Source organism: Excalfactoria chinensis, chromosome 3, assembly GCF_039878825.1.
Source record: "Excalfactoria chinensis isolate bCotChi1 chromosome 3, bCotChi1.hap2, whole genome shotgun sequence".
In the NCBI taxonomy this organism is placed as follows: Eukaryota; Metazoa; Chordata; class Aves; order Galliformes; family Phasianidae; genus Excalfactoria; species Excalfactoria chinensis.
In genome coordinates this window covers 26,034,217-26,057,445 of record NC_092827.1, presented here as the reverse complement: position 1 = coordinate 26,057,445, position 23,229 = coordinate 26,034,217, and the positions used below count along the sequence as shown (strand labels likewise).

General features: G+C 36.4%; 1 protein-coding gene across 8 annotated transcripts in view; it reads right to left on the bottom strand.

Moving 5' to 3' along the window:
- The window catches only part of ADGRB3 (adhesion G protein-coupled receptor B3), a 439,215-nt gene that overhangs the window by 89,960 nt on the left and 326,026 nt on the right, over window positions 1-23,229 (bottom strand). For all 8 annotated transcript variants that reach the window (XM_072331126.1, XM_072331131.1, XM_072331133.1 and 5 more), the window contains 3 exons: window positions 5,952-6,078; window positions 4,105-4,208; window positions 1,285-1,387 (listed from right to left, as the gene is read on the bottom strand). In XM_072331126.1, coding sequence (XP_072187227.1) covers window positions 1,285-1,387; window positions 4,105-4,208; window positions 5,952-6,078 — 334 coding nt within the window. The remainder of the gene's footprint in view (window positions 1-1,284; window positions 1,388-4,104; window positions 4,209-5,951; window positions 6,079-23,229) is intronic.

Here is a 23,229-nt window from a genome sequence, read left to right as displayed (position 1 = left end):
CTGTGCATATTAGTATGGAAATTCTAGAGAGGTTAAATCTTTCTTCTGCCTTCTGCTGCTACTGGCATTTTGGAGTCAGCTGTGGATATCCAACTTTTTTTAACTGAACAAAGTCTGTGAGAGTCTTGTGGTTTCCTTCTACAAAATCATAATTTTGCTTGCTTGCATCTCTAAGCAATTTCAAAATGTTGAACACACTAATATCTTTATTTCAATAAGTTTGTTAAGTTTTGTACTGGAAATGATAATTTTTGGTTTTGGATATGTTTTTCAAAGTACAGCAATATAACTTCTATTGAGCTTATGATACTTCTGTCAGCTAAATTTCTAAGAACTCATCTGAAAATAATAAACGGTTAATTGTAGATTAAGTAGAAACTCTAATTACAACAGAATGATGAAGGAATTTCACTGGATATTGAGAAAAATCAACATGAGCAGTGCATTATGCAGTATAAAACACTGAGCTAAATAGTTATTTCACAGGTTTTTGCTCCCTGCAAACTTCAAAACCACTCTATTACCTACAGACCTATCTTCCAGTTACATTCTATTTCATATTCCAAGCTATTAGGTCGCTACAGTTAATTTTAAACAATCATTTGCTGTCACTGCTGAAAGTTGCCCAACGTCAGTAGGCACTGACTGAGTGGCTCCTTCAAACACTATCACAGCCCTGCTCTGCAGGAAAGAGGCAAATGATGACTGCGTTCAGAAACTCTGAGAACAGATTACTAATAAATCAGCAGTCTAACACTAAATAAGATATGCAGGGTTGTTACTTTCTTATAGCTACATCAGTCAGAGATTTAACAGTTCTATAGCTTGTTATGATGTCTGTCTGTGCACTTTTTCAAGAGTAGTACTCTAACTTCTGAGCAATTTCCACTTGCCTTTCGAGTACCAGTGTGTTAATAAAAAGACAAAAAAAAAAAAAAAAAAAAAAAAAAAAAGTAGCACAATCCTATTACAACTATTATAATGAATCCAAATTTGTGCTTTTGATGTTGAGTCTTTGAACTTTTTGCTTTGAAATTTACTCAGAAAACACACAAGTCTACCACAGAAAGCACGGCTTATCCAGAGGGAACAATACCAAAAGAGATTTCTGGAGGGGCAAAAATAACTGAAACACAGTAAATATTTTTCCTTGTCTGTTAGTAGCCTACCAAAAATGCAAACTCCTATGAGCAAAGGACTGAATAAATGCAATTCTTTTAAGCAAAACACAAATAAAACAGAAGCATCAATACTTAAGTGCAAATGCAACAGAATCTGTCATACCTTGTTATGCGTCTGAGTTTGTCCAACCAGGATAAGGATATTCGATGAGATAATAGACAGGCAGAAATTGATCAGAATTATTGACCTTTCAGATCTGATGTACCTGTTCAAATAAAAAATAAATAAATGAGAGGATACAACCTTTTTAAAAAGAAAGCCACTATTAAATCACACAAAGTTTTAATGCAAATCTTAGAAATGCTAGAGAGAGGCCCTCTAGGATGCATTCTCTTGCTCAGAGTATCAGTGAGCCATTACATTATCAGACGTAAGAACTATGATACTTTCCTACATATTCCCCCTTGTATGTTTTTAAAAAAAGTTTATGTCAGTGGTTCTTTTCAAAACTAGGACAACAGTTTTCTGACATCATGCTGATAATAATGGGCTTGGACACATTCATGTTTCTTCCCATGCTCCCTTCTTATCCCTGGGAATACCCACAGTTTGCATCAACCAGTCACTTATCCCTGGGAATACCCACAGTTTGCATCAACCAGTCACAAAGGTAATTTCAGAAGCACAGGGTGATTTACATGAACAGAAGATCTGGTCTACATGCATAAGTAAGATGCAGTTTGGTTGACGATAATATAGGAATGTATATTGCAGTGTATTGTTGTTATCATGATAACATTAATTTTGAAGTTACACCACCTTTATAAAATAATTTATGTAGAGAAGTAGTAATACCATAAGATTTTCATCTTCATAAAACCTAATGCCAAAAATAGCTAATGCTTGTTCAGAAAGATTAAATTATAACAGTAAGCAGCAGACACTTTCTTGCCAACTAATTATACTCATTTTACAAGTACACTTAGGATGAAAAACTACAAATGCCCTTACCTACTTCCTCACAAGATGCAAATGTTCTCATTTTTCTGTACACAGCTTTTTATATATTTGAGCATAGAAATAGAATGATGATGGTTTCAACTGATGTACCATACTGACACAGTCACTAATAGAGTAAATGTTCATTGCTAAAGTAAGTGAAAGTTAAGGGTGCTCGGTTATCTGAAGATCAAGTCACATGTTAGTATATTTTATTATATATGCTGTATACTTTTCGATACAGTTTAATTGCTTTCTCCTCCTGATCCGTATGCCTGTAGCTGACAACCTGAAGTCATAATAAGGGATGCTGCCCCCATAACAGATGTTGAACAATGGATATACAATAGATCACAGTTCTTTTTGCTCAACTACAATTTAAGTAATACATCATTACTTTCTTTTTAGATAGGAAGAGAGAACAACATTGATACTACAACTGACTTTTCTTTTTTCTTCCTAAAAATAGAATAGTGCTGTTAAGGCTGAGTTTATGTGTTTGAAAACAAATACAGAAAGTCTAGTGCCTTTGTCTACACAGTCAGTGTGCTGCTACTTTCCAACCTGACAACTTGATTCACCTGAGCAAGATTCCCACACTGAGTATCTGTGGCCTATAAAAGATCTTAGTTGGGTAAATACAGTGTGCAAAGAGGAGCTCAGAAAACTGACTTAAGCTTGGACGAGTTTTAGTTTCTCTATTAATGCACTAGTTTTAGCCCTTCATTACAGAGGAAAGGAAGGTAAAAAAGGGAAGATATTCCAAATACAAATACATAGGCATGGGGTCAAAATTTCAACTTTCTTCCCACCTGCAGATTTGTAATAACAAACAATAGATTATATATACATCTCAGCTATCTTCTCTGTACATTTGGTTACTATATGCTTTTGAGACACTTGTTCAATGAAAATTTTAATGCTGCAAATGACGGGCCACTCAGTACTCATATCTCAATGATAGAAGACCAAGATTTATCAGAGTTTTCTTCAGCTGGAGGGATGCAGAACCCATGTTAGGTCCTTCATAATACATTACACTGTTTTCTCAGCTTGAAAGTTAGACAATGGAGAAGACCAGCTTCACTGAGCATGACAGTATTTCTTTCCAAGTGCTAAACATGACAGAGAGTGCAAAAATAACACTAAAATTCTTTGGAAATACCCTTCCAGAAATATTCTTAGCTTTGACAGACAGGAATTTAAATTCTTACACTTATTATAACGTATGTGACTAGATACTCTATATTTATTATACATTATACATCTGTCTAATCCTGTGAATTTCTGAGGCTCCATAAAAGAGTGAGAGACAAAAAGTGTAAAATCAAACTGCTTCTAGAAGCAAAACCTTACTTGTTGATTTTACTTTTCTCTAAAAACTACTATTTTCTCCCTGTTCTTCTTTACCAAAGAAGATTTTTTTTCTTTTATTATAGAAAAAGTTAAGTGAAAACCCAGGTTCAATTTTTTAAAAAGCATATACTTATTAATTTACGTGACATTTCCTCTCACTTTCCACACTAACACTTCGTGTTATTTCTCACAGATCTCAAAATTAGCCACATCACAAATTGTTTTCTCCATGACTATCTTCTGCACATTTGAGACAATACTTCCATGTATTAAACTTAGAATGGAAAGAAAGTCCATTATTGGACAGTACCAGCACACTATTTGAGGCTACTTCATTTTCATACATGAAATACAGCACACAGAAGAACCAAGTAAAGTGTTCATTAGTGCTATGAATACCTCACCAAAAAAGCAATATCATACATGCTAAAGAGGGGAAAGATGAGTTGGTTGTACCGCTCTAGTAGGCCAAGAGAGGAAAACTAATCAATCACATCAATAGACTTAGCACTGAAAAAAAATGCTTTCCCCTAAATAATAAATGCTTATTCTAATGGTGCCTTTATACTTTAAATCAACTAAATACAACTATGTATTCACATTCAACTTTGTTAATACATTACATACCTCCATAGCGCTGCATAGACAACTGCTAGGGTGACCAAGGCCAAACAAGAAAGACCACTGCCTACTATTAAGGTTACTGAGGGTGTACCAGATGATTCCATGATCTGTAGGTTACAACAGATAACTATGAAGGAAACCATTCACCATCAATTAAAACAACAGGTCAAAATAAAAAAAAATAAAAATAAAAAACAAACAAACAAAAAAAAAAGCAAAAAAAAAAAAGCAATAAAGCAAATATTATAAAATCAGACAGTATCAGAGATAGTTTCAGTAATGTTATATATAAAGCAGAATTCAACTGAATTCCAAAACTTATACATACATAAATCTGAGATCTGTTTAATTATTGATACAACCCTCAGAGGCCTCTGAGCTTTGAGCTTTAAAATAGCTTAGAATACCTGCGTAATTTTTTGAGAAATAAAGAAAGTAGTAACACTATGATGTGATAGGAAACTATGACATGAACACAAATTTAAAATACCCTCCAGTTAAAATTAATTAAAAAAAATAAAATTGTCTTGAGAAACAATGTTTGGAACTGTGTATTAAACAAACAGGTTGGATTTATAATAGTAGTATATTAAAGATCTTTCACTAATTTTTCCAAGAAATTGATTCATGATTATTGAAGAATTATCAAACTTTCTGAGTTTTAATAACTTTGACTTCCATCTACCTTTCTTGCACAGTTAATTTCCTTGGGCCTCTGATAATATAGAAAGAATGGCTAGATATATATGGCAACAGTATCGTAAGTATTTCAAATTTAGAAATTATTAGTTTGAAATCTCTTTATTAATAAAACAAAAAAATAAATAAATGACCTTGACAAGAAAGTAGCTTTTCCTGCTATGAAGAAAGCTACTATTGTCAGGCAAGGTTTTCCCTCCATGTGTAGGTGTTCATGTTCTGTAATAGATATGGTCTTTGCTAATGAAAATGGAAAATATATATATATACAAGTTTGAAAGGATTTGGTGCCTGATTTACAAAAAATCTGTTTAAAGCCTCAGGGAGGTATGGCAAATTAGATTTTATCAAGATATCTTTCATCATCCAAATGAGAGATAATGCTAATATACTTTTAGGCCACATCTCAGTCAGAAAGTAACATTTTATTTCAGACACTTTGTTCCAAGCTGATCTACTTTGCTAATAAAGAGTCTGATCATGTGTTTGCTAAACCAAGGAAATAAAATTATGTCTGTACATGATAACTTCACAAATATTTGCTTTTCAGCTATTTTTTTACACTCAGAAATACTATCTGCTGATATCCTTCATGTTCACTCTTTTACATGAAATTTTGATTATTTTTCTTACACTGTATCAAAGACTACATTGAAAATCTCTCCTGAAAATGTTCAATGCAGATATGCAATCTGTCTAACTACAGTATCTAGGATTTTCCTACCAAGAGCAATAATAAAGCCACTCTATACATTCCCCTGGAAAGGCTTGCAACATTTAAAATGCTTGTTAAGTTGATAACTGTTCAATACAAAAGTTTCCAACACATTTACATCACCATTAGGCTATTTTTTTTCTGAAAAAAAAAAAAAAGAAAAACCAAACAAAAAAACCAAAACCACACAACCACATAGAGTTAAAGAACATGAAAATATCACAGAATCTGGAATTTGTTTCTCTGAGACACTGTGTACACCAGGAGACTAACATTAGCCTACCTGGAATATTAAACAATTCCTCAATGCAACGCCTGAAATATACCGGAGAGGAAAGCTCTACCAGCCCCCCTCCCCCTCCTCCGCTTCCCCCCCATCAACCCGCACTACTGCTTTTGCATTAGAACAGGCTTTTTTTCCCCCTTCGTTACTTACTATTTCTCTAGGTTGCTGAGCCAAAATGGCGAAGGTAGAGAGACGATCACATAAGCATTTCGTATGGGATGCATCGGTAAGCACAGTTTTACATCCCTGGGTGGACCAGGTTCCCAAAGAGTCGTTCCTGCAAAGGAGAGAGAAACAAGGGGGGAAAAAAAAATGGGGGTAATTACGCCTGACGGCCGATTCCGTGAGGAGACAATGCAGCTGAGCGGCGAGGTGTGCCGCGCAGCCCCGGACAGAGCGAGGCACTTCGCGTGGGGCAGGACCGGCCCCACGCCGGGCGCGGAGCGGGAGGCGCGGAGCTGTCCGGAGCCGTGGTGCTGACGGCCCGGCGCGTTGCGCTGCGCGGAGCCCCGCCAGCCGCGGCAGCAGCCGCCCCCTGCGCTGCCAGCCACCTCCGAGCCTCACCAGAGCACTGCGAAAAACTCATCGGGGGAAGAGGGGGAGGCTTTCTCTCTCACACTCTCTCTCCCCCCCCCACCCCCCCCTTCCATTTTTTTTTTCCCCCATACTAGCTCTTTTTCTGGCTCTTTTATTTAAAAAAAAAAAAAAAAACAAAACGTGGTGGTCGTTACTTGTAGTCTTTTTTGTTTTCTGTATGTGTATTTATTTTTCCGTGTGCATGGATAGTTTAAAGGCAGATGGTTCTCAAATGCCTGTCTGGGTTATGCCAGTTGGACCGGGAGATGCCGGATCTTCTGTTCTGATGCTTATTTTTGCTGAGGATTTTTTTTTTTTTTTTTGGTTGTTTTTAGTGATCAGCCTTGGAAATTTCACCCTGGAAACGGCAGCATCAGATGCCTCCAACTCTTGCCTTAGCTCCAGCAGAGGGGTGGATTTCAGTACAGCAGCACACAACATCACCAAAGAGACACACGAGTTCGCCCTCCAGACATCACTCAGTCAACTCGCCTTTCCCAAGCTCCCTCCCCCTTTGTGATTTCTTTTTCTTGGGGTGGCAGCAACACACTAACCCCAAGCCAAAGAGATCATTTGCTGGCACTTTTCACCAACCAGCCCTAAAGAAAACAAGATGATTAACACAGTCCCCGAATTCAATTAGACATTCAATATGCTAATGTGAGGTCTGAAACCCACCCCAGCAGAACAATAAAAATGGTATCAACCCACGTTTTCTTTGTGCGGGCAAGGAAAGAGAGAGGGAGAGGCAAAAAAATCATTCCTGATTTTTTTCCTGAACTGCAATAGAAGGGGGAGGGAAATCATTTCTACAAGAAAAAGAGGTTGGTTTCAACTAAATCAAACCTATTATCTTTACATATGTTATGTTTAGAGAACATGAATTGGGTCTCTTTCGTCTTGTTTCCCCTTCTTCATGTCCAGGGAGCAACTGCTGGACTCTGCTGCCAACAGCAGCATGTGCTCTGTCAATTCCTGTCAATATCACCTCAGGTCACTAAATGACTTGAGAACACAAAAATAATGATGGAAGAAACAAAGTTGGGAAACAATAATTTTCAGTCACTGAGATTACTCTTGCTTCACCTCTTGTACCTCAACAACCTATCCTCACGTGTGGTTCTAAATACCAAGAGTCTTCGTGAAAAAACAGTGTTATCCCAAGTCCACTCTCAGAATGCAGTTTGCCACAGTCCACCTCAGCACTGTGCACCACTAGCTTTTGAACAAACAACAGATGTAACCCTTATGCACTGTTGTCTTCATAAGAGTGTCCTCTAATAAATAAAACAAACAGTACCTGTGTGAAAATTGAGAGAAAATCACCATTCTTCAAGCCACTAAAGTTATATATCAGCTTTCCTCTACAAACTGTGCCTTTTGGAGAGCCACATTCTAAATCAACATCCACTTTGAAATATATATTGTTACACATTTTATACTCTGAAGCACTACCTTCTGGATAAACTAATGTATTTTATTAACTTTCCTATCTCTTATCTTGTTGTGATATAGTCAAGGCCAAATGAAATGCATTTATCTGTTCTGATTAAATATTAAAGAACGATAGCATAAGAGAAATTGGCATGTTTTTAAAACAAAAGGATAGTATTATTCATGCTGAGAACAAGATTTCATATATTGAATTCACCCTATGCTGGAAAACACAATGCATGCAGTTAACACTAAATCCTTGCAGATGGTGTCCAATGCAGAGACTTAGACAAGACCTAATTATAAAAGGTAGACAACCACAGAGATCAGTTTAATTTAAAACAAAACATCTGTTACAATTATAATTATATTTAAATTAGTATAAATCATGGGCAGTCCACCAGGTTTAGAGGGACTCATTCTGTTATTCAAGCCGCTCATGCAAATGTAAAATTCCATTCAAACATTTGCTAAGCAGTTCGCTGTAGTACTCTACCATTAGAAATTACAAATACACTTTGTATTCTGTAAAATTACTTGAATATTATTGAAAAATTAAATGGATTTTTCACAAACACTAGAATGAAGAAAGTGTAATAATTGAACTTAACAATAATATATTCATTGACATGTCAGGAGCAGAGACAGAATAATATTGACATTTACTGCATTACAGTTTTCATCTTTTGTTTTTATTTTTTCCTTTTTTTTCTTTTTTTTTTTTTTCTTTTTATTCTCAACAACATTATGTTTCAATAGGTAACAAATGAAATTCAGTGATTAAATATGATTTAGCTCTATTTCTAACTAATGCAGTTGTAAAAAAAAAAAAAAAATCTCATTTATAAGCATATTTGTAGTCTGTTGAAATGATGGCTGACAGAATCTGTGCAGATTGTTACTAAGTCCACCAAGGAGATGGAATAATGAGCACGATCCAGTGGAAAAGTGTAACTGCAATTTGTTTCATGATGCTTATGCTTGCAGAACTGTAAGTGTATGATTACTTACCCAGAGATGCTGGACATTCTGACCTGCTAGCATAAAATCATTATTTTGTTTTAGGTATAAAGTAAATAAAGAATGAAATTTGGATGGAATTTGAATGAAAATGGACTTTAAAAAGTTATACTGTATTCATAAATTTCATTTCTACACTTGTTCAAATCAAATATTTCATCTATGATCATCTGTCCCTTCTGTAAAACAGCCTTCCTGTACTTGTCAGAATTGGATCCATATTTAGAAATTTCATTCCTTTTTGGCGTGACTTTCTTTGAATATATATCTAGTGTTTAGGGCTATGTGAATATGCAAAAGGGCACCTATCATTCCAGTGGATTTTTCTTGTTATACAGAAAGCTATAAAGGAGTGACAGGCAGTATTAACACTTGTCCTATTTATATAAAGGAAAATTATCAAATTGAAGATAGGTAGCAAATATAGAAATAGATTCATGGCCATTAATGGCAATTTTGTACTGTTCCACGGAGTTACAGATGATTTAATCAATCTGGCAGAATTCCCATGATATAAGCAGAGGAATTCCCAAGAAGCAGATTCACCATTGCGGATCCTGTGCCATTCTGCAGTTTAGGCAGGTGTAAAAGTGGGGAAAACAGGGAAATGGAAAAAACATCAAAGTATGTAAACCAGTCTCACAGGTTCATGGCTAATATGGCATAATCTATCCCCCCAAAAGAAACAACTCCAGAATTTCTATGTGAGAATGTCCGTCTCAGAGAACTCTTACAATTAAAAAAATGCCAGAGTCTTTTCAAAACTCTGTCAGAGTTTGACATAAACTTTTTAGTTCTCATGAGGACCTGGGTAAATACTGTGCAGTAAAAATAATAGCCAAATGATGTACAGAAGAAACATTTTAATTGAATGTGATGCAGTGGAAAAAATGTCATTTTTACTGCTTAATACTGAATTATGCAATACTTCATGGCATATATGATTGTCACTACTGTAAACAATGCTATGACTGTCTCAGATATTGAAAGGGAAATGCAGCTTATAGGATATGAACTTTTTTTTAGGATAAAAGACCCAAATAATTCACAGCCATATCTGTCAATCTGATAAAGGCTACTGATCAACCCGCATTTAACATGCTAGCAGCCATGCTTCCCTTAATTTGAAGTATTTTTCTTAGTCTCATATCATGGCTTTTTTTTCTCATTTTTCACATATCTGTTTAAAATTAGTAATATATATGTCTTACTAATTGCATTGTTCTGTCTACTTTAACACAGTTGTGACCAAAAATTAACTATGGCATTGCTGTCAAAACCACTCAATAAAGGACTTAACCACATTATATACACTGTCTACCTCAAGCAGTTTCTTGGGTTTTTGATAGTTGTGAAGAAAGAAAGAGTTTACATTCTGGCTATACATAGATGGTGTCAGCTTACTTTAGTAATTTACTTGATTATTTATATATGTATCTAAAGTGGGATATTAAATCTTTCATACCATTAGATTATGTTACTTAAAAAGCAGAATAGAAAGCAGACTACATGGATGCTAGGAAACTATAACATTAGCTTTCCTGGGGTAACCTTAATTCTCCCAACTTCTTCAGTGTGTGCATTATTGTACCTACAAATATGACAAATAATTATGAGAAGGGGAAAATGCACACAATATTTTTGTTCACCTGGTAAATGACATACAATCCACTTATGGACCTTCTGAAAAACATATTATTTACACCAGTGTGTCTGTTCAGATGTGCAAGCTGGCATATCAGTGAAGATAAAGTCCTTTCAACACCTGTTTACTTCTATAACCCTGGACTTAAAAACTCAGGGAAGCTATAGGAAATTCAAACTGCAGAAATTTCCTTTTAAGTTGTGCATGTCTGTATGTCTAAGGCATAACCTAACCCTTAGTATACATAATTTCTGCTGTGGTCAATCTTATTCCTGCAGAAGTATATGGCAACATCTGTTCTATCCCCACAGTTTTTCCTAATGAACAGATAAACAAACCACCCCAAACACACTACCAACAACAAAAAAGATAAATGCAAACCCTTTGCATAATAATGTAACACATAAAAACTGCAGTTTACCAAAGTATTGTTTACCCTGAAGTTGTTACTGTAATTAACAATATGTCCCAGGTTGTTGTTGTTGTTTTTTTTCCCTATGCAAATTAAAAGAAAAAAAAAAAGCATTAAATCATGAAGATGAAAAATAATAGAATGTACTAAAATAACTGGCATATGACTATATGTATAAAATATGACAAATGTTCTACGAATTATCTCTGAATCTGTAAGATGTCAAAAGAAAAAGCTGAGTGATGGATATTTCAGAGTTGAATCTCCAACCAAAGCTCTATGAGGAGTTCAATTACCAAAAGATTAAGGGCACTTTTCCACGTGAGGCATTGAATTGTATATTTTTCCACAACATCTTTGCAATTGTAGGTGTAGAAAGTAGAAATTCTTGAAAATTTAATTTTGATCTTTATATGTATAAAAAACAAATGCTGTTTGCTTATTATTATCATTATTATTGATGTAAAATTAATGCACATCTGGGCTGGAAATCAAGTTTTAGTCCAATGTGATTTAAATTAGATGATATACTAAACCATAAAAAATATGTTTTACATGATAGCAATTGTAGTTTAAGCATGGATTGTTACATTAACTTTCTAATAATCTCCAACACATAATAAGATCTGAGGGAAGAACAAAAAATCCTTTGGTTGTCAGTTTGACTACTAAACAAATGTTTCATCCATAAGAAAGATATGGAAGTGAGTACTAATGCTTGGGGCAATATTTTACTTTTCTTTATATCCTTCCTGTCCGTGCAGTTTAGGGCATAACAGTGTGCATAATCTGTACTGTGATCAATAGTCTCCCTGACATTAGCATACTATAAGTGTTTCAGAGTGTAAAAGGAAAGGAAATTCTAAAGGAATACTATGATGAAAATTGTATGAAATAATTACTAAGAGTTTCCTGCCTCCTACAGCATAGTTCTCTGCAATTGATGTTCTGGACTACCATGATAAAGCAGACTTTCAGTATCTGTTCACATTTTCATAAAATACTGGAGAAATTTCAGCTATTCTACTCAATTTTTCAGCATTTTGTAGTTGCTATTGTTTTTGTTCATTTGTTTGTTTCTGGGAGTCTCATCAATGGTAATTTGAGCAAAAGCATTCTTCCCCTTCTCCCAAGATTGCAGAGAGAATCTGATGATAGTACATTCAAAAAACTGAGGGAAATGAATTCCTATTCATAGCTTTATCTCATCCTGCCACCGTACTCGGCATTGGTGAGGCCTTGAGTACTGTGTTCAGTTTTGGGCACCTCAGCACAGGAAAGACATGGAGGTACTGGAGCAGGTCAAGAGAAGGGCAATGAGGCTCATGAAGGGCTTGGAGAATCAGCCCTATGAGGAGAGACTAAGGAAGCTGGGGCTGTTTCATCTGGGGAAAAGGAGGCTGAGGGGAGACCTTATCACTCTCTTCCCGTACCTGAAAGGTGAGAGTGGGGCACGTCTCTTCTCACTGGTGACAAGTGACAGGATGAGGGGGAATGGCCTCAAGTTGTGCCAGGGAAAGTTTAGGTTGGATATTAGGAAGAACTTCTTTACAGAAAGGGTAGTTAAGTACTGGATTAGGCTTCTCAGGGAGGTGGTTGAATCGCCATCCCTGGATTTGTTTAAGAGCCATTTGGATGTGGTGCTCCGGGATATGATTTAGCAGAGGGACTTTAGAGTTAGGGTACTGGTTAGGCTGCAGTTGGACTTGATGATCTTCAAGGTCTTTTCCAACCTGGGTAATTCTATGATTCTGTGATTCTATGACTCTGTAGACACTCTCTCAGACAAAGCACAGAAGTAAAGAGTGGGCACTCCTGCTGTGTACAAGCTACCAAAGCATGTCCCTATCTGCTAAGGATTTATGAGAAGTATGATTTCTTTGCCAGTGGACCTAAAGGGTGAATAGAACAGATGAGAAAATTTCCTTCCACAATATTGTATTATTTCCTACAAAATACAGGAAGCAACAGAGAGATGTGTCTTATTTTCATAAAAGCTGTAAGAATTGAAGCATACTTATCAACACTACTACGGATTTCATAGTAAATTGCTGTCTCCCTTCCTTGTTGTTGATGTTCCATTTACTTAGTGTCAGTCATTAGTCTAATTCTGTCTTACATTTGAATACAGTTTTGCTAAGTTCTTTTATTATCGCAGAGAGATACAGAGGATAACAGTGAATGACCAAGACAAGAAGAATCATGTTACATTATGAAAGCATGTATTGCTTAACTTGGAGTATATTTAGAAATAAGTCATCTTCAGTTAAACTTCATTTAAGTTGTCATAACAGATTTTGTTACTTTGGATAAAAAATCATGTAGACACATGCTATGTTAAACTACATATTCTCAAAGTTTTCAGTATAGAGTGTAAAAAACATTCTGGATACGCAGAAAATCTCTCAATTTTGACCATGTTAAATTTATAAGATAATACTATCAGATATTTAGCAACAAAATAAATGAACAAATAAAATAATAATAATATACATAGAGAGAGAGTTCAACAAATGATTTATTAGCTTTCATTTTCCCCCAAATCAATAAAGCCATTCATATTCATATGTTCAGATTATATAAACATTTGTGTAGATTTATGGTGATGCAAAGAAACTTTGCTATCTGGTATTTTTTCAATGATGAACCTGTGAGATCTTTCACACTATACTATTATTCACATGAACTCCAAGCAAAAAGATACGTTGTGATCTGCATATTGCCAGGGGCTTGAAAAAATTAGGGGCTCAGAAGTTTCTCCTGAAAATTAAGAATGTCAAATCCTAGATCAGGGTAGTAACTATCTTTAATGTTACTTAAAAATGACAAGATCAGTAAAAAGTACAGACGTATGATTATTTCAAGTTTCAAGGTCAGCTATGACCAGCAGGGAGAGAAATAAATTTGAATAGTAATAGAAGGGAAGTAGCATAGGCTCATATTCCATCACCGTTACTACTGCAATATCCTATGTTATTCTAGATTGGATGACATGATAAAACTTAAAGTGGAACTTGTTTGTTCTTCACTCAGAGCAGTGATTTTCCATCTATGGTGACGACAATTGTAAGGGAACATCTGTATCAGCTTACTGCTCATAAGTCCATGGGGCCAAATGGTATCCACCCAGAGTGCTGTAGGAATTAACAGATGTTATAGTTCTATATCTCCCAGCAATTTAGCAAAGGCTGTGGGAGTCTGGGGAGATCTCTGCTAACTGAAATTAACCAATATTAAAATGCATTTTAGAAATGGTGTTTCAAATGTGCATGAATTTGAGCCACTATCCAGATCTTATCTATACAGTGGCCTTTCAGTACTTGAAGTGGTCCTATAGCAAAGCTGGGGAAGGACTCTTTACAAAGGCATGTAGCAATGAGATGAGGAAAAATGGCTTTAAATCAGAAGAGAGTAGATTTAGACTAGATATTAGGGAGAAATCCTGTACTGTGAGACATTGGAACAGGTTGTCCAGAGAAATTATGAATGCCCCCACCCTGAAAGCATTCAAGGCCAAGCTTTATGAGGCTTTGAGCAACCTGGTCTAATGGGAGGTGTCCCTGCCTATAGCAGAGGGTTGGAACCCAAACCATTGTATGATTCTTTGCATACTATATCTACCTACGAGAAGGGCATGAGAGAAATACAGGAAACTACAGACCTATCTGTAACTTTTCCAGTCCCTGAAAAAGTTATCAAGAAAATTATCCTAAGGGACTATTGAAAGGCACTTAAAAAACAAGGCTATTATCAGGCATAGTCATTGTGGTTTCATCTCTGGAAAGTCTTGTCTTAGTACTTTTATCTTCTACAGTAAGATCACCTACTTAGTGGATGAAGGGTAGAGGAAGTAATCTTTCTGGATTTCAGTAAGGCCTTTGATATTGTTCCTTACACCACCTTTCTGGACAAATTGTTCAACAGTGAGATAAATAAGTACACACTACACTGGGTGATGAACTGGCTCAATGCTAGAACTCAAAGGATTATAGTAAATGGAGCTGCATCTGGCTGGTGGAAGTTCAGTAACAGAGTACCCAAGGACTTAGTTCTAAGTCCTATTCAACATTTTTATCAATGTTTCGAATGCAGAAGTTAAATATCATAGAATTCTTAGAGTTAAAATGGACCCTGAAAGGTCATGTAATTCAACTCCCCTGTCATGAACAGGGACACCACAGCTAGATTAGGTTGCCCAGGGCCTGATCTAGCCTTGCCTTGAAAGTCTTCAGGGATGGGGCATCCACCACCTCTCTGGGTAACCTGTTCCAGTGCCTCACCATCCACACTGTAAAAGATTTTTTACTTACATCTAACTTAAATCTACTCTCTTTGAGCATGAAACCATTTCCCTTTGTTCTATCACCACAGACCGTGCTAAAGAGTGTGTCCCCTTCTTTCCTTTAGCTCTACTTCAGATACTAAAAGGCTGCTATCAGGTCACCTTGGAGACTTCTCCAGCCTGAACAGTCCCAGCTCTCTCGGCCTGACCTTGTAGGAGACATGTTCCATCCCTGGGATAATTTTTGTGGTCCTTCTGTGGACACTCTCCAACAGGTCCATGTCTCTGCTGTGCTGAGGACTCCACATTTGGATGCAGTACTCCAGGTGGGATCTCACAGCACAGAGCAGAGGGGCAGGATCCCCTCCCCTGCCTTGCTGACCATACTTCTTCATCCACCCTACTTGTTGTCAATGACTTTTTGCAGCTGTGGGAGCATGATGGAGCCACCCATAGAGTTTCTAGGCACCCAAATACATTCCCACTAATTAATGCAGAAAACTGGGGGAAATGCAGGAAAGCGTTGCCCCCACAGCTGCACAGCAAGTTTGTTAATGATGCTAAACTAGGAGGTGCTGCTGACTCTCTGGAGATACAAGAAGCCTTGCAGAGGGATCTTGATACACTGGAGCATTGAATCTGGTGTCCATCTATGATGGAGTAAGAGAATTGGTGGACAAAGGGAGGGCAACTGATGTCATCTAATAGGGCCTTTGACATGGTCCTGTGCCACATCCTTATCTCTAAATTGGACAAATATGGATTAGAAGGCTGGACTTTTTGATGGATATAGAATTGATTGGAAGGCTGCAGCCAGAAGGTTGTAGTCTAGGATTTATGTATTCCTGTGTCCAGGTGGAGGTCAGCTTGGAAGCCCAACTATATTCTAGGCTGTATCAAAAGAGGGGTGGCCAGCAGTGTGAGGGAAATGATTGTCCCTCTCTACTCTGGCCCTGTAAGGCCCCACCTGAAGAACTGGGACCAGGCCTGGTGTCAAACGATGACACCTGGGGCACCCTGCACAAGAAATGTGAAGCCATCGGAGTGGGTCCACAGGAAGACCACAAAGATGACTAGAGGGCTGGAACATTGCTCCTATGAAGCACGGTTGAGAGAGTTGAGCTTGACTAGTTTCATGAGAAGAAGACTTAGAGGAGGCTTTATTGTGGCCTCCCAGTAATTAAAGGGAGCTTATGAACTGGAGAAAGACTAACTTTTATACATGGGTAGACAGTGATAGGACAAGGGAAGTTGCTTTAAACTGGAAGAGGGAAGATGTGAAGTGAAAGCCTTTTACTCAGAGAGTGGTGAGGCACTGGCACAGTTAGCTCAGATAAACTGTGGATTTTCTATCCCTGGAAGCATATGAGGCAAGGCTAGATGGGCTCATGGGCAGCCTGATATATTGTGTTCCCACTCTGTCCATGACAGAGGGCTTGGAACTGGATGATCTCTAAGAGCACTTTCAACCCAAGCAATTCGATTTGATTCTGTCCTGTCTTGTCCTGTTCTATCCCATCCCATCCCATCCCACCCCATCCCATCCCATCCCATCCCATCCCATCCCATCCCATCCCATCCCATCCCATTCTATCCTATCCTCTTGTCTGCTCTGTTCTGGCAATGTTTTGAATTAGGCTCCAGAGATGCCAACTATAATATAGGAATAAAATTAAGCCACAAAAAGAGAATGTCAGAAGAGACATATTAAACCATCAGACACTAGAATGATGCTCATTGTTCTGGTGATGCAGAAGAGAGCTTTTGGAGCTAGGTATATACATGCTACTTTTCAAAATCTTAAAGACAGTACCACTTCAAAATGCCCAGTGGAGTTTGTTTTACATTGCAATTCAGCGGTTTCAGTTTCCTTCTCTGCCAGAAGGTTTTGAATGGATACTTTGCACCAGATGGCCTAACCACCAGACTACTGTGTATCTGGGAGTACCCTGACTCCTGTTGAGGCAGGTGCTCATTGAACATAACCAAGGCATGGACTTTGTGGCTGTACTTCAAGAAAGCAGATTTTGAAATCAACAGTTCCTGTTCCACTTCATATTAATTACTGAGGAATCTGAACATTAAAACAACAGCATTAAAAGCTCCCTGACGATCCTCAGATTCTATATATTACTTTGTATTTTAAATGTACTTTGAAAAAAAAAAAAAAAGAATTCAGTCCTGGAACATAGTTTAAAATGTTACAGAATACACAAGGAAAATAAATAAAATGGATAATTTGCTCTATTGACATCAAGATGTTGGCAGCATTCTTAATCCAGATGATACTCTACAGCATTTTCTAAACATTCAGTTTATAAAGAGTTCTGTTTTCCATATATGTTCAGACCCAGGTTATGTCCTTTGCCTTGCATATGGCATTAGGTTTTCATAAAAATCTTGTTTGGCAAGTCCTTCCCAGGAGTTTCAAAAGATCTAATCTATTTTTCTTCAAATGAATTGATTTATTTTTTATTTGGGAGAAAATCTCACCATTCCTCTTGATTAAATTAAATATTTTTTTTTTTTTTTTTTTTTTTTTTTTTTCCCCTTGGAGAAGTCTCTTTGTTTGATCAGATGTTATCTTGTGTACCTGACTGGCTAATTAACAACTCTTGTTTCTATAAGAGTAATATTTATCACATCATTCTGTCCCCAGTGAGTCAGCATGCACCCTGAATGAACCTTCATCACATCTTCTATTGGATATCAGTCTGAACATTAAAAATACACTTGATACAAATATCTCAACAGGAGAAATGCATATTGCTTCCAGTTGGCTCTTAACTGGGATCAGACACATACTAATTAGCCAATTTTAAATGAAAAAAAAAAAAATTCATAGTGATGATACTTAGTATCTTCTGTAGGATATACTTTCTTCATTGAAAACCATAACTTTAGATCTGTAAGACTCAGAAATCTTCCCTTTTCATACAGTCAGTGTTTAGCTTTAATGTGAAAGATTAGGAATAATGGTGAACAAAGGAAGTATGAGAAGCTTCCTTATTTCAAAATGCTCTAAAGCTTGAAGATTAGGTCATTCCTCCTGAAAGGTTCCCAACCTTGCAAGCAGGGATGGGACCTGAGTTAAATCTCTCCTAACCTGGGTGAATTTTCAAAAGGACTACAGTGTAGGTTTTGTTCTGTTTGTTTATTTGATTTATTTGGTCCCTGTTTGATGTAGCACCCAAATTACTGCTAAGTCAAGGCCACTGTGAAGAATGACAGAGAGATGTCTTGTTTATGTAACCTAATGAAAGGTAATACAAAGGCGCTTCTGAGCATACTAGAATAAAGACTTGGTGGACAAACACTCTAACATAAGAGTCATAAAATACTCTGGGTTTAGGATTCTGCGTACCTGTATGGAGAACGGAAAGGTCTGATAAAGCCTATTAAGGACTGAGGTACCTGTAGTGGAAGGTAACTATCTCATGTAACTCCTGAGGCTTTATTAAAATGGTGTAATGCAACAAATTGTTACAAGAAGTTCAGGTGTGGTGACTTTTGTACATGCTGATAGCAAACGTAAGACAAAATAGCTGAACACATATCTTTCCTACAGTGTTTTTTCAAAAACATGATTAAAAGGCAAAACTTAACAACCCAGACGTTAAAGCTGATAGATGTGGAGTTAATTCCTATGACATTAAAAAGCCAAGCATCTTTAAAAAATATATATATATATATATATATATATATATATATAGCTTATTATTTATTTATTTATTTACAATACAGGATAAATACTGTGATTACAGAGTGAAATAAGTTCAAGTACCACATTAGATAATTGAGGTTCTGCTTTTAAAAGAAAGAAAAGATTTAACAGTCATCTCCTTAGTGTATCCTGAATTTTTTGAACTCGACTTAGTCCAGCTACTGTTGTCTGTCAATAAAGCTTATTACTCTAGGACATAATAACGTGGCTTCCAGATTCAGAACAGTTTGAGTGCAGGTACTTTGGAATGCCTTTGTGTGAGCTATTGCTCATCTAAATCTTCCTGAGTTGATGTGTTCGGTGAACAACTGTCCACTAACAGTAAATTACACCAAAACTTCTGCACTCTCAGGAAACAGATACATACAATGACTTGCTTCTAGAATTTCCTACAACTACTGATGTCTTTTCTATGCCAAGAGAATAAAATATGATTAGTAAACAGAAAATAGTGTCAACTGACACACTTTTTAGTACTGCTTCACATCTATTCACTGGAAGTGTTGCCTAAGACAAAGTCAGCTGATACTGGTAATCTCTGAAGATAGTGTTTAAAATGAAATGTGTTGTTTTTTGTGGTTGTTTTTTGTTATTGTTGTTTTGCTTTTTCTTTTGTGTGCGTGTTTGTTTGCTTGCTTTGGGTTTTGATGATTATTATTGTTGCTTTTCGTAGGATTTACTAGTAGAGAAGCTAGAAGGAAGTGTGCATCCCAATGCATCACAGCACATGATTTCAGATGCTTAAGTCCTCCATATTTCAACTAAGAGGTGCTGAAAAATGGATGAGGGTCTGCTCCATGACATGTATGAACTGTGAAAACTAAATATCAGTGATTATGCTAAGTAGTATAATGCTCAGTGTTTCAGAGGAGGCCACTGCAGTGTGCAGCACACCTGGTACATCTAGATGGAAAAAAACAACATACATTTGTAACAACCATATATCTGGAAGTCAGAGAAAATAAAACTAACACACAAAAACATCTAATAGCCTAGTTACTTTCTTCTGTCTCTTTAAAATATTTTTCTGTGTTTGGCTTCCTTAAGAGAAACAGCACAAAAATCCATTATATTCTGCAAAAGCAGGGGATGTTATAATGGCCTTTTCTTCTATGTGCTGCTAAATGTGATGCACTCTTTAGCCTTTGGATAAGGTAGAAAAGGACTGGAGAATTGTCCCAAAATTAACAATGTTAAAATATTAATATTCAGATATTACTGCATAGCACCTTTCAGCTTATAGCCTTAAAACAGACATGGACAGCATCATCCTGAATCTCAATATGAGATGCAAGAAAGGTAAGATGCCCCGAGGATTCAAGGCCAAAATGAAAGCCTGAAGGTAAATTTTTTCCTATGCCCAAAAGAAAATGCTGTATTTATTTGATTCTGTCTCTGTAAAGAGGGTTCATATCCTATATATCCTCTTTTGATGTTTATAACTTTGTATCACACACACTACTGAAAATATATGTATCTAAAATGATACATAGGAACACAGAATAATAGAAAATCCTGAACAGGAAGGGACTCACAAAGATCACTGAGTCCACCTCCTGTCTCCACCTGAAACCAAACCCTATGAGAATGTTGTCCACAGACTCCCAGCAGCCTGGGGCCATGAACACAGCCCTGGGGAGCTTGCTCCATTCCCTTTGCCCTCTGTTGAATAACCTTCTCCCTATGTCCAATGTGAACCAGCTTCATTCCATTAACTTAATTCAGCTAATACAGCAGCTTCAGCATAATGACATGAACAGCATACAGCATACAGCAAGTTGTCCATCTGTGTGTCTGCAGTTGTATAAATGGGCATTTTTAAGCTGAAAAATCCAAATCTGATCTGCCATTCCTTTCAGTCAGACATGCTGCTACAAGCAGAAACTGCTATAGCATCTTCTTACACGTTTAAGTAATTTACATTCTGTTGTGTTCTCACACTACACTATGTTTTAAAAGTGCAATAAATAAAGAATATGATTTAGATTACATTACTCAATATGAATTATATACAGACTGTTTAGTACACGAAGCTTATTAGCTAGAATATATCTCCTAGAGAATACACGATGAGTACAATTGCAAGTGCATACAGAGCATTCCAGGGAATGTCAAGAATCCACTTCATGTTAGGGCATGATGTATACTGATTGGACCTGTGAGCTTCAATGGAATAACTTCAGTGTAACTCACATAAGAACCTGGCACTGTATTTTGATCTCTCAGATATCTAAGTGGTATGTAAAATTACATGTAAGCAAATATCTTTTTATTGACTATGCATCAAAGAGAATGTGTTCTTCAGTTATATTAGTTTTTGGCAGAAATAGCAAAACAGAAAACACAATTTTGCCACTCTAAAAAAGTTCATTGTATGTTCACATTTTGAGCACAATATGCAGTTATGATCTCCTCTTTAACTCAAATAGATGTATTAGAAGTAGGAAAGCTACAGGGGGAAGGGATGAGGTGACAGAAGGTACATCACAGCCTTCATGAGGTACCTTTCAGTCTGGGTAAGAAGTGGTCAAATGAAATTTGATAAAGATCTGTAAGAGTGTCATGGTGAAAATCAACAAGAAATGATTGTTGGGTTTTCCTTGCAACACAAGAGCAAAGGGTATTAAAAGAAATTATTAGGCTATACAAAACAAAGAATAGGTCTTTTTTTCACATGGGGTGTATTTAAACTGTGAAAATGATTGCCTTAGGAGCTTATAAATGGCTGAAGATTATGTGAACTAAAAGCATGATTAGATAAATTAAGAGACAAAAAAGTCTTTTAAGACTACAGCACACAAAGGTAAAAAATCTGGCTGTACATCACAAAACTGCTGGAATTTGGAAAGCATGCTGGGGGAATTTACACTAAATACGTTGCCTGCTTTTAAGAAGCCTTCTAGGCATTTGCTAGCAGCCACTGTGGCAGACAGGATGCTGGGACTAGACTAATCTTTCATCTGTTCAGCTCAGCTTGTACCTAAACTATTATTCCTGGTTTAAAGGCTTTGCTTTCAATATAAACACATCTCATCTTGCTGTGTATATTGCAGATGCACATTAAACCCACAACATACTGCTGAGACAGCAATATCTTAGCTCAGCCTAAGTATAATTTTGAAGTACTGTGACATCCTGAATTTACAAACTGAATTTCTTGGCATCATATAGCTGGGTATTGAGCCATTAATTTTTTATTACCTTGCATTAATGTTATATCAAAGAGTAAGAGAAAAAAGTCTTATTTCCTTGATTTTATAGGGTAGAACTGGGATTGCGTAAGCCTGATTAAACCATGAAATATTTCATAGTATTCTATTGAGATGGTAGAATTATACACAATTATAGACACAGAAATCAGGTTCTGCTGTGTGATATGTGTTATTGTATCTCAGTTGATTTTGATACCCATAATCCAGTCTATGTTTGGATTTATGAAGGACTAACACTTTTTATTCTATGATGATTTTGACTGTACAGCATTTATAAAAATATTTCTTTTCTTCACCATGTTGCCTTTCCCCACATAAAATTACACCTTCTGAGCTGTAAAATGGTCAAATATTAATCCCAAGCAACAACTATTCTGTATTTAAAAATGTCACTGCTTTTAAGTCCCATGCCTAGTAGTCCTGCAGGGCTAGAGGCAATAACTTGTGAAGGAAAAAAATCTCAGCTTTCCAATTGGACACACAGACCTTGCTTCCAACCCTGCAGAGCTGTCAGCTATCAAACTTTGAAGTCATGACATTTTAAAGAAAATGTATGGAGGAGTTATTTTTATAGGAACAGAAAACCATTTTTAGCTTACTTTAGAAAGTTTTTATTGCTCTTTTATTTTGCCCTATGCTTTCAATAACTAAGATATCTAGTTTTACAGGTGGATGCGTATGAAAATAGTACTAGTAAAATGCCTTAAAGTGTCTAACTCTTTCTAAAGGTTACAAGATAGAAATTCATGCTAAGGTGTTAATGTTCATAGAAAACTGAGGAATCACACTCAAGGTCAGTAAATACAGAATTAAGTGCCTCAGCTGCAGCTTTTATGGTTGTGTTTTACTGTCGAATGTCTTTTTATCTTCCAAGATGTCTCACATTATAATCAATTAAAATGACTGTGGCATTAGTTGAATTAAGCCATTCTTCATTTTAAAGGATATGTTAATTAGTATAAGTAGGTAGTACAATGAAAATTGGAATTTCTTAGATTCCTAAAGAGAGTTATACACCATGTAAATACATAAATTTTTGAGATTTAAAAAAAGTGTATTCTTGGGAAAAATATTAGTTCAATTGCTTTAAAACAGCAAAAAATTTGCTGCCATATAGTTTTAA